The 12,849-nt window shown below is 29.3% G+C and overlaps 2 protein-coding genes across 2 annotated transcripts; both read left to right on the top strand.

Annotated features, from left to right (window-relative positions):
• Positions 1–465: 465 nt before the first annotated feature.
• Positions 466–2,208, top strand: LOC123300065 (probable 26S proteasome non-ATPase regulatory subunit 3). The gene has a single exon (XM_044882540.1). The coding sequence runs from the start codon at positions 604–606 to the stop codon at positions 2,068–2,070; it is 1,467 nt and encodes a 488-aa protein (XP_044738475.1). The 5' UTR covers positions 466–603; the 3' UTR covers positions 2,071–2,208.
• Positions 2,209–4,298: 2,090 nt separating this feature from the next.
• LOC123298841 (arginine-glutamic acid dipeptide repeats protein) lies at positions 4,299–10,015 on the top strand. The gene is made up of 4 exons (XM_044880939.1): positions 4,299–4,494; positions 4,561–5,190; positions 6,263–6,559; positions 8,432–10,015. The coding sequence occupies exons 2-4, from the start codon at positions 4,594–4,596 to the stop codon at positions 9,176–9,178; spliced, it is 1,641 nt and encodes a 546-aa protein (XP_044736874.1). The 5' UTR covers positions 4,299–4,494; positions 4,561–4,593; the 3' UTR covers positions 9,179–10,015.
• Positions 10,016–12,849: the final 2,834 nt, after the last annotated feature.

The raw sequence follows: 12,849 nt of genomic DNA, 5'->3' as shown, positions 1-12,849 counted from the left end.
AAAATTTTAAAATAAGGGAAGAAATAAATTCAATTAAATGTTTTCAATTTTTATCATAATAATTATTTACCATTCATATTCCAAAAAATCAAAAAAATATTTTTCTTCTCAAAATATGTAACTTTTGTAGGAAAGAATTAGTTTCAAATCAACCTTTATAAGAAGAAAAATACCTAACCAATCGATTTATAATACGTTTTAGAAAAAAGAAATGGAAATAATGTCCCGAATTTAATTAGTTTTGTTTGCATATATGATTCATAATCAAGTTATTAGAAAAATAAAAAGTGAATTATACTTTTTTTACTTTATAGAATCAACAATTTAAATTTTGGCACAATTTTTTTTTCTAAGATTCAAACCAACTTTTCTTAGATTCAAATCACTTTAACGCTTATCATGCAGCCACCATAATTTATTCTCTAGATTTTGACACATTTAGAAATTTTTTACTTTATTAAGTTGTTAATAAAAGTTATTACTCGGCAAAATTTGATACTTATTGGTACTGAAGAAAATAATGTCAGAAAGTTTATGTTAAAATAAATTGATTAAAATAAGTGATTTTGTGAATATAAATTGTTGTAATAAAAATAATTCATAATGGTTGAGTCAACTGATGTTGAAATGAAAAATGCGGATAGTCCAGCGACTCCAGACGTTGTAAATGATCCCAAACAAACTGATGCAAATACTTTACAAGATATTCGTGAACATGGAAAACAAATTGAAAAAGCAGTTGCGTCTAAAGAACCGCGATTTGCTCTTCGAGTACTTCGAGCTTTACCAAATACAAGACGTAAATTAAATGGTAATGTTTTGCGATCATTAGCATGTCAAGTGTATCCATCACTTGCTGAACGGGATGCTCTAATCTCCTTTATTACTGATAAATCATCTTCTTCGGAAATTGAACTTACAAGAGGTCGCATTAAGGATCCACTTCCAGAAGTTGATGCGTACATTCATCTTTTGTTTGTTGTGTGGTTATTGGATACAGGACGCCATGATGATGCATTCATTTGTTCAAATCATTTGATGAGTAAGCTTAATAATCAAAATCGTCGAACTTTGGATTTGGTTGCAGCTAAAAGTTTTTTTTATCATTCACGTTGCGCTGAATTGAGTAATCAATTGGAGAGTATTAGAGGATTCTTGCATGCTCGACTTAGAACAGCTACTTTACGCAATGATTTTGAAGGTCAAGCAGTTCTTATAAATTGTCTTTTACGTAATTATTTACATTATTCGCTATACGATCAAGCTGATAAACTTGTTAGCAAATCAGTATTTCCTGAATCTGCAAGTAATAACGAATGGGCAAGATTTTTATATTATTTAGGACGTATAAAAGCCGCTAGATTAGAATACAGTGTTGCATACAAACACTTAGTACAAGCTACGCGTAAAGCTCCACAAAATGCGGCTATTGGTTTTCGTCAAACTGCTCAAAAATTAGCTGTGGTTGTGGAACTTTTGTTAGGAGATATTCCTGAAAGACAAATTTTCAGACAAGCACAATTACGAAGATCTTTAGCTCCATATTTTCAACTAACTCAAGCAGTACGAATGGGTAACTTACAACGGTTTGGAGAAGTTTTAGAAAATTTTGGCCCTAAATTCCGAGAAGATCACACCTATACATTAATTTTACGTTTACGTCATAATGTCATAAAAACAGCCATTCGTTCCATTGGATTAGCTTATTCAAGAATATCTTTACAAGATATTGCACAAAAATTAGGATTGGATTCAGCCGAAGATGCTGAATTTATTGTAGCAAAAGCTATCCGAGATGGAGTTATTGAAGCTACAATTGACCCAGAAAAGGGATATATGCGCAGCAAAGAAAGTTCTGATATTTATTGCACACGAGAGCCACAATTGGCTTTTCATCAACGAATTGCGTTCTGTTTGGATTTACATAATCAAAGTGTAAAAGCTATGCGATATCCACCAAAAGCATATGGAAAAGAATTGGAAAGTGCTGAAGAACGCCGTGAACGAGAACAGCAAGATTTAGAACTTGCTAAAGAGATGGCGGAAGATGATGATGAAGGTTTCCCATAAATATTCAAACGTTAAAAAATGTTTATTTCTTACTGGAAAGAACATTATTTTTTTTGGATACTAACCTTTGTATCACTATATATATTTCTGTAATGTTAAAATCGATTAATATTTAATAAAGAATTTTTTTCATGAAAATCAGTTCAAATCAATTAATTTTGTAAACATTTATTATTTGTATTCAGCTAAACATCTTAAAAATCAGCGACCCGATTGCCTTCAAATTTTTATCAGAAACTTCGCTACGTACTAATTTTAAATTTATGGTACTTAAAAGGTTTTTATTAAGTTTATCTAAAAGATTGAAAGTCATTGGAAGTTCTTCGATCAGTTTTACGCCTAACAAGGAAGAGATTCATTAATTATAATCGTTTTGTAAGTGTACTTGGACAATTGTCGGATCTTTGCAGATCAGGATTTAGGTATTTGGCACACAGTCAGTTGAAAAAACCTACATAATACATATTGCCTAAATTAATAGAATACACACTTTTTCCAACAAAGTAAATTTTCCTATAGTTATTTTAATCGCATCAATGAATGTTTATACTCGAAAATTATTAATCATTTTTTATATTATTTAAAAGAGAGAAAAAACAATATCCCGACTGATATATCAACGCCCAGTCTATATCACTTATGGTAGAAGTTTGAAATTTCGAATATAAACCATCATTTCTGAGTTCGAGTTTGAATTTCCAGAGGATATTGATTGTGTATGTAAAATCAATATCCTCTCGAAATTTCAAACTTCTGTCATTAGTGAATTAGATCGGGCGTTGTTATATCGATCGGGATATTGCCTTTCTCCCCTCTGAAGAGTTTTTGATTTTAAATAATATAAAAAAAGAATCATTAAAAAACAAATCATCAAAATCAGAGCTATTATTGAGGACTTCCTTAGTTTGCCTCTTTTATGTATTAATTGATGCGGCTATTTTATCTGGCCATTTACATATACAAGCTCTTTTTTAAGTTGACATATGCTTGAAACTCAAAAAATAAGTTTTATCTACAGGCGCACATCTTACGCAGGCATTAAACTTGACCTAGGTTTTTAGCCTCAATGAAAAGTTCAGTCTACTCCATAACATGGTAACAAATAGATGAACACCTTAAATAAAGTTTTTATTGATAAAAAAGTAACATTTTTTGTTCGAAACATTTTTCCGCAAACCGTACAATATAGGCAAAAACGGACTGGAAAGTTTTCTACAAAAAATGTGCGTTGGTAGTTAAGTAAGTTACAAAAACCGATTTCAAAGTTTCAATTTTAGGACCTCCTAGCTCCCAAAAGAAGCAACTTGATACGAAGGGAAGTTTAGCTAAATCAACTTATTTTTCAACAGTGCTGTATATGTTTAGAGCGTTGGACGGACCTTTTAGGGATACTGTCTGCTTTATACTGGAGTACTATACTAAGATCAAATTTTACACCACTGAAGTTGTTGTACATCACCTAACTTGAACATCATATAAAATTCCACCGGTTCCAAGAGATCCCAGGATATTGGAAATATATGATAAGTACTTTGTGATAAATAAGTTAAATATAAACAGTATTGCTCCAGAGTCAAGGCAGTTTACATAGTATAATGACAGAATTCAAGTATACACCGGATATTTAAACAATTAACTCAACTAGTTGTTATCTTCGTTTGTTTTTGCATATATGTATTTAAAGTTGCACATATATTGTGGCCATGTGTGGATAAACAAAAATACAATTATATGAAAGAAAGGGAACATTTTATTTTATGTATTATTTGCATAGAAATAATACATGAATAATAATAGAAAAATGAACGGTGTACCAAACTAACATGAACGGCGGTAAAATATTGAAATGTATATCTAAATATAAATATAAACACTTTTTAGAGTGAATTTTTTTTTATTAACAATTGAAATCAGTTAATATATCGGTAAAATTGAAATGAAACAATAAAAAAAAATTTTTAAATGATGTAGATACAGTAATTTTTTTTTTTATAAACAAATAGGGATATTTTAGTCATAAATGGTAAAATTAAAGTATTGCTGATTTCATTTATATGTACAATATTCGATGGCCTACTTTTATAAAGTTTGGTGTATATTTTCATCTGCTGAGCCATCGTAACATTACTTGAATACTTAGTTGTATAATCAATAGAGTACGTTTCATCGTAGTTTTTCATCTCTGTGTAAAAACTGAACCTGCTAATGAACGAACTAGCGTGGCCTTGGCCAAATTTTATCAGTCATTCGTTTTAGTAAAGAAGTTTGTGATATTTATCATATGGTCCATACTTTTAAACAAAAATATATAACATAAAAAACATTATACTTTTCCAAAAATATTATATGATTACAAATGTTCTATGAAATAATTCATTGTATATTTGTGTTTCTAATTGTGTGATAGTCTGGGAGAGACTACAGGTGAGCTCATTTTACAATAAACTAATACTTGGGGGTTATATTTATATTGAAATGATGCATGTTTAGAAGTTTGTGATAAGGAATCCATGGTTTCCGGAGATGGTCTGTAAAGAAGACATCCTGTTATGGTTCAAGGAGTCAGCTAGTTATAAGCGTATCGATGTCATATGCAATCTTTTAAATATGTGTATACCATTCGAGTTACGATTTGTGGGTACATTTGTGGAAACAATAGGAAAACATTCCTATCAAGAGCTACGTGGTGCTGAATTAAAAGCAAATAATCCATCAGAAATAGCAGCTGAAGTGGCTGCTGCATCTGGACTTAATGATGGCACTTTTCGAAGGAAAATTACATTATATTTATCGTTGTTACATTCATATAATCACACATGTGCAAAAGGTATATTTGATATATTGACTAGCTCAGATTTAGGGGAAATTTTAACAAAAGGTGGAACAAATTCACCTGGCGATGGTAATATATTAGAAGAATTATTATTATTGTACACAATGGCTTTAAATCATCCAGCATTTACGTTTGAACAACACACTTGTTTGGGAAAGATACTTATGCAACTTTTAGAAGAAGAGAAAATGATACATCCACAACCTATACCTACGTTTTCAGTTCCTATACAACGAGTTCCACATACATTACCCAAAAATTTTGTTGTTGTTAAAACACCTGTACTAGTAAGTAATTAATTTAAATTTTTTGTTGTTACTGGTATAATTTATTTATTTACTTACCGCATGTTTGTTTGGACTATATGAAGCAACTTATTGATATTTATTCATGATGTAAATGAATCTTTTTTATAAAATGGAACAGTTGTCTGTTTGCCCACCCGTTTATAACTTGAGCTATATGAAAACAATTTTAATTTTAATATAGGTTTTGGTTTAAGTGAATTTTCTGAAGAAATAGGAATTATATCGATGATGGAATTTTGATTTTAGAAAAAAACACTAAGTTTAGAATTCAGTTAATATTCATACACGAATTTGTTCTCAAACACTGTAAACACTGTTGTAGAAAAAAAATTTTGATTTAATTTAAAATTAAGCCATTTTATTTTAATTTTTATGTTTGAGATTTTAATATTTCACTTCAATTAACGCTAATGGTAGTTGATTTCTTTGAAAAATCGATAAAGTATATTTTTTGTTGGTATATAATTTCAGCTTGATTTCAGAAAATTCACTAACAGAAACAGTTGTTACGAATGAAAATATTTTATTTGATGAAATTTGTGTCGAAGGTTTAAAGAAAATCTCTTCTTATGTGCTTCCATAATAGAAAAGTAATTACAGCTCGGTATTCGTTCGAGTAATATTTTAAATTAAGTTTTAACTTCTCGTTTTCTCAAAAAATAGAATAACAGAATAAAATTTAATGAAATATTGTTGCTCCAAAATCTCAATAAATTAAAATTTAATTAAAAATATTTCAAGCTGAAAGTAAGAATATCAAGTTGAAATTACTTTGCGATTAAGGGCTCTTAGATAAAAATATCTTCAGTATTTTCTATATCATCTCTCTACTCTACCTGTCTTTCCGTTAGTTATTGTGATTAAAACTAAAAAATCACTTACTTATTCTCTTTAAATCACTTACTTATTCATAAGTATATTCTATGGTCAGGTTTTAGTATTGTATATCGTATAGTTTGATTGAATTGTCTAATGGTGTGTACTTTTAATTTTCTTAAAATTAACACTAACTGAGAAAAATTCAACTTTTAATTAATACATTTCTTTTTAGGAGGAAGTACCTCCAACTTCAGGTCCTATTCCATTACCTGGACCACCACCTGGAATACCTCTAGCACCTACTGGTCGGGAACAAATGATACAACAAATTCCATGGGGTCCACCACCTCCTAATCCCCCTTCACCACATTTTGTTCATACTCAAGAATCTCCAGTTCACAGTCGTACAGGATCACCAGTGAATACTGGACCACCTATACATCCAGCAACACGACCACAACAGAATGCACACTTATCAAGGCGACCGCCCCTTTTTCAAAACAGACAGGAAATACCCAATAAAAAAATGGTAAATATGTGTATTATTTTTAGATATGGTTTTTTATTTTTCCAATTTATTGCTCATATTACCTAATTTACTGTACGATTTCGTGAACAAAAAATGTTGATGGTTAATTCTTATAGAAATTGAAGAGATATTATAATAGTTCTGGTTAAATCTAATAATGATAATCCGAAACTCTCTAAAGTCGATTTGCTTCGAAACTACCACTCTTAATTTAAGAGAACGAAGTTATATGAATGTTGAGAATTTTTTATTTCGAAAGTTTGTTGTAGCTGAGTATTATATACAACTTTACGCATTTCATATTCTTTGATTACGTATATCATCCTTATTTATATGATTTCGGTATTTATCCGTCATTTTAATTTCAATAAATACCTAATTTTAACTAAAGGTTCTTATTTAAGGATATAACTTACTTTAAGTTGCTGTAACTCTGTCCCAAAAATTTTGTGTCTTTTTTTCATAGAGCACTAAAAAAAGATTAGCATCAATTCTAGGGTCTAAATTAGTATAAATTTAAAATCTTTAAAGGCGTACTTTGACCACTTTACAAAATTAAATTGTTTCCTTATAGAAATGTTTGTTTCCTATTCAAAAAATGGGTTTTTTATTTGATATATATTTATAAATTTTGAAAAATACTTGTAACATGTGGGTTTGTACAGTTATTGTACTGGAACTTAAACTTTCTTTTAAATGTATCATTTATTATTTATAAGTACCTTTGTATAGCTAATTAAGGACTTTTACCACTAAAATATTTAGTTATTTTTTTATTATTAGAAAAAATTAATGTTCAATTATTATTATTCATATATATTAAAAAAAAAAAAAACAACAATAACCTTATTTCTTTTAAGTATTTCTTAAAAATGAAAGCTTTAAAATAAAATAATTTATAAATAACTTTTATTAATCTACAGGATTTTGTTAAAGGATGTTTGAAAGATTTGTTATTAATGTTGGCAAGTTTAAAATCTTTGGTTTTTAAAATTTACGAAATTAAACAAGATTTTTGTTTAAAATTGCCCAAAAAGTTTAGAAAATCTGTTTTCCATTCAAAAATTCAATTTTTCTTTTTGTTAAGAACACTGTTTATAATGCAAATGGTGCAGCATAGGATATCATCGGCTACAAAATTGCCTTTTCGCCTATATTAATTAGTAAAATCACGCTACTAACATCCAGTTTCTGACTAACATATATGAAATTTCATGACAGCTATTTGAAATTGAAAGAGCTAATGGTGTCGCCAGCCAGTGGGCCAGGGATAGCAGGATGGTGTATTGATAAAATGTATAGTTGTTAAATTTAGAATTTTTTAAAAATAAAAAAACGTTTGGGAGGGATTCGCGCAGGTAAAAAATGATGTTAAATCTCGCAAATTTAGGCAGGGAATTATAAATCGAATTTTCAAATCTACCATTTGGTTAAATTTTTTCGAGTCTGTGGAGAGACAAATCTGATCCTATCTGTCCCCTCCCCTCCTTGGCAACGTTCTTGAAAACACCAACATGCAGCATTAAACTGATAACCATGGTGTATTGTATTCCAGAATATATCCACAAAAAGCCATTAATAACGGTGAATGGTGAATGAAATTTAATGTGATGTTGTTTATCAGTGGCAATTTTTTTTTACGTTAACGCTGCGCTGTTTTATCACTATTTGACGCCCAATTTTACCGTTAATGAAATGTTTCCATCTAAGTGCGTTCTTAAGAACACGCGTTTTTTGCGTCAAGGAGTAGCTACTGATTTTATGTTAGTTCTTTAACTTAGAAACCTTTATTTGCGCCTTACATTACCCTCGAATCTAGTTTGTAATAGAATCATAAAATATTTTTTATTATAAAATCAATTTTTTCTTCAGGTTAATTGTATTGAGGATAAAGAAGGTGATTTACCTTCTGGTGTAAATCCGTCATGGCGTTCATCATCAACACGTTGTCAAAATGGTATTCGAAATTGTAGTGGGAGAACAAATGTTATTCCTCCAGTGAATTGTACTCAACAACATTTATATTGTACTGCTCAATTAGAAGCATTGAATCTAGATCCAGAGGCATCTAATCGACATTGTTCAAGTTCAAGTGAAAGTGGTCGGTCAAGTACAAGTCACTCGCCGCCGGGTACACCACACACACCAGGTCGACGAAAATCTGATACAAATCGGCCACGTATGAACGGTCGAGTATCATCAAATCCGTCAGCGTCTGAGGTCACATCAACTCCACCACCTCAAACCGTGTTCACACAAACACAAAATGTACCTTACACGGTACACGGTACAACCGCATATACGATACCACCGACATTTGCGGCGAATCGTTCAACAATGTTTACGTACCCACATCAAAGTTACCGTCCGCCACCTTTTAATTACCCACCGAATGGTGAACTTGTGTATCCATATCCGGCACCATTTATGCCGTTAATAGCGTATCCGAGTCAAGTAATACCACCAAAGTTATCATGTTGGAATTGTGGTGCAGCGGGACATACCGGCCATGATTGTACAGAACCAACGATAGAAGAAATTACTAGGCCGGGTAATTATCAAATTGACTTCTCAACGTCGAATACTACAACACCTCCAGATTGTTCTACGGATAAGTAACATCTACCTAAAAAAAAACTCTATTAAAGAGTTCTAATCGGTGGTTAAGAAGACGACTTTATTCGAATTAGATTTATATAGCTAACTAGTCTAAAGACAATTGAACACTATTGTCTGTGTGCCAGAATGATATTTACCAGTGACAAGGTGTGTGTCTAATCAGACGTTTTTGTTTCAAGTTTACAATTTTAATGCACGGATTATTTCGATAATAGTGTAAATATTTTGTACATAGTTGATAGTTATTTTACTTGGTTCAAATCAATTTTGGTATTTCTGTTTATTTGATAACAAAAAAAACTAGCATTATTTTCTCTTTTATAAGTAATTATTTGGAATGATTCGAATACGTCTACGACTCGTTATAGTAAGCAGTCACTTTATTTAATAGAGGAAGTAAATAAGGTAATTTATATAATTTTAAGTGAATTACATGTTTATGAATTGTTAATATAACAATTTTTGCGTAAATGGGGTACAATTAAGGTGTTTCTCAAATCAAATTTCCTTATAAGGAACACAAGGAATTTCGGCATATAACTCTTAATTAATTGAATAACTAAATAACACGAGGAGGGGGGGTGTGTAGTAAAACACTTTGAAAATAATGTTAAATTAATTTTAAATAGCAGCTTGCTTTGTTTTTGAATATACAAGACTTGCAATATCTATTTTAGTCTTGCTCTACACCAATCTGTATATCTCTAAAAGAGGATGTAAATAGAAAATGGGTATGAAGCTTTTATAATTAAGGTGGTCCACAAAAGTAGGTGTTTTATGTATGAATGAAAAATCGCTGTTTTTTTCCAAAATATATAATTTCTCATTTAACTTAATAATAAAACAATAGTTACCATATTTGTGGAAGAGCAAGTTTTTTAAAATTTTGTATTTCGGTATTTTTTTTAAGATTAATATTTTACGATTTACGAAGATAATAAATGAGAACTCTAGGATATGTCGAAATAAATTTCGATTTTTGCCCCAATTTCTAGATCAGTTTTTTGTATTTTTAAAATACGTATTTTCGACTACCAAGTAGTCATCATCAGTAAGAATTAGCTAGTGAATGTTACTCTATGCTAATTCTTACTGATGATGACTACTTGGTGGTCGAAAATACGTATTTTAAAAATACAAAAAACTGATCTAGGAAATTGGGGCAAAAATCGAAATTTATTAAAAATCGTATACTCAAAATAATATTTTTCTACTTTTTGGTTGAGAATATTATACAATTGGATTCTACGTAGATATCAAAATATTATATGTTCCGTGATTTAAAAAAAGTCGTTGATGTTTTTGAATTTCTAAATAGTTACATAGTTCTATTTTAAAGCATCACAACTTTCTATTTATTTTAAAAATTACGTACGACCTTTTAAGGTTACAAAAATTTTTAATGCATCTACTTAAGTTTTGACTGATATATATTTGAATTTTTTCAAATAATATAAACATACACATTTAGTAGGTTTCTACTTAGTCAACGCATCTTTTAATAAAAATGGATAATCTTTGATTTATTAAAGTAATATTTATTATTTTATCAATTTTTTAATATATATTATTTATTCAAATGAATATATAATTTTTCATAGAGTAAAATTGTTTTTTTGGCATAATATTATGTCATACTGCGTTAAAAATCTTTTTCATAGAATAAGTGTATTAACAAATGTTTTACACGGGAAATATAAATTACGAATTATCGAACAATCGAATTATTTAATTCGAATGAAAGAAGAAATGTTTATTTAGCAGTTCAAGGTATGCTTGTAAGTTCAGAATTTAAATTCATATAAAAATCTATAAAATAGTTCAATGAACATATTTAAATATTAAATTACACAACCCAGTGTAGACCAAGCTCCCATGACAAAGACATCTCAAAACATTTCAAATCGAGGCCCGATGGTACCCCAAAGAACATCTCAAAATATGAGAAAGGTTGAAAAACATGTTACGCCAGCTAGGCTAGTAAAAAATTTATTAATTGTTATCTTTTTTATAAATTTTTTAATTAAGCTAAAAAAATGATTTTTTTTTCTCAAAATATCTGCTTAAAATTTGTATAATTTGTAGTAAATAATGAACCATTTTTGAAAAAATTTGTCTGATTTTCAATTTTTTTAAATTAACTCTGACAGACCTTTTTTTATAAATTATTTTTTTTTATGAAAATGCACTTTATACAACCTCTTTAATTTGAAAAATAAAGTTTAAGATCTCTTCTATTTATCCGGTCAATTTAAACATCCGAAGTTACAAAAATTCGTACCCGATTGAAATTTGGTAGGATTGATCAAAACACCTTCATAAATGAAATTTAAAAAGTCCTCATCGATCCGAGATATGGGAAAAAATTTACGCGGGGTCAAAGGTTACAAAAACGGAATTTTCGTGATTTTCATCGAAACGGTAACTTTTATCAGAAAATTAGTTCAGAGAAAAATTGTAGATCAGATAATTTATTATAAAAAATGTCTCAATACTTTTTTTTCTAAGAGCCACCGTTTCTGAGATATAACGATTCAAAAACTTGGAAGAGTTGTAATTTTGATTTGACTTTATGGATGGGATGGACATATAATTATTTTCACAATTTCTAATGCAACAAGTTTAATCAATTTCTAGTTTCGAATCGATGAGCATTTTTTAGATTTCATTTATAATGGGTGTTTTGAACAATCCAACCAAATTTCAGCCGAGTGCTAATCTTCAAGGAGGTGTCATGAAGTGCATTTTCATAAAAAAATAAATTTATAACAAAAGGTTTGTCGGAAGTTAATTAACAAAAATTGACAGCCATTATTTACTATAAATCGTATAAATTCCAAACAGGTGTTATGAAAAAAAATCTGTTTTTAAAATTAAAATTTTTTAGCTAAAATCAAAAATTTATAAAAAAATAACAATTAATAAATTTTTACTGGTTTGATAAGCGTAATATTCTCGCGTAATTCGTATATTTCAGCCATTCTCACTTTATAATTTTTCAGACTCGATCGAAAAAAGAAGAAAGTTTTAGTGAGGCTGATTTTTGTGTACACCTTTATTTAGCCATTACAAATAACAATGATGTAGAACCATAGTGACACAAGTATCATTTTGTTAAAACTAAAGATTTTGACAACGATAGAAAAAACGCAATTCTTTCATACTATACTCATTTAATTACCATTTGTTATCTGTAATTTTACGTATAGCTTCTATTTTTCGTGATAACTAACGATTAAAGCTCTGTTCATTTAGCGTTAAATTTTTTAAAATGGTTGTTTTTTTTACTATCTACGGTAATTCGGTATTTACTAAGCTAATTATTATAAACAGCGTATGTGAATTCAGTTTTGAAAGAAAATTTTTTAATACTCAATTCAATGTTATTTGCTGCTTCGTACATTTTCGAAAATTTCATTTAAACGGCAAAATTCTTAAAAACAATCTTATAATACCTGTTTTTACAATTTATTAAATAATAACTTTTAAAAACCAGTATTATCAGACTTTGAAATATGTTTTTAAAAATTTCCCTGTTATAATTAAATTTTCGACTCTCGAACGTTTTTAAGATTTTTGACGTGATCCAATAATACATTGCCAAACTTCTGGTATGAATTTCTGGCATAAAAAAACAGTAAAAAATTTCATATGAACATATGGTCTAAACC

Source organism: Chrysoperla carnea, chromosome 1 (assembly GCF_905475395.1).
Source record: "Chrysoperla carnea chromosome 1, inChrCarn1.1, whole genome shotgun sequence".
NCBI classification, from domain to species: domain Eukaryota; kingdom Metazoa; phylum Arthropoda; class Insecta; order Neuroptera; family Chrysopidae; genus Chrysoperla; species Chrysoperla carnea.
Note: the sequence above shows the minus strand (reverse complement) of the source record. Positions and strands in the feature narration are given on the sequence as shown.

Bases quoted from the DNA above. Each gene is read 5' to 3' on its own strand.
- LOC123300065 (XM_044882540.1), top strand. From the start codon at position 604: ATGGTTGAGTCAACTGATGTTGAAATGAAAAATGCGGATAGTCCAGCG.
- LOC123298841 (XM_044880939.1), top strand. From the start codon at position 4,594: ATGGTCTGTAAAGAAGACATCCTGTTATGGTTCAAGGAGTCAGCTAGT. The intron at 5,191-6,262 runs GTAAGTAATTAA...ATTTCTTTTTAG, and splicing joins TTGTTAAAACACCTGTACTA to GAGGAAGTACCTCCAACTTC. The intron at 6,560-8,431 runs GTAAATATGTGT...TTTTTTCTTCAG, and splicing joins AAATACCCAATAAAAAAATG to GTTAATTGTATTGAGGATAA.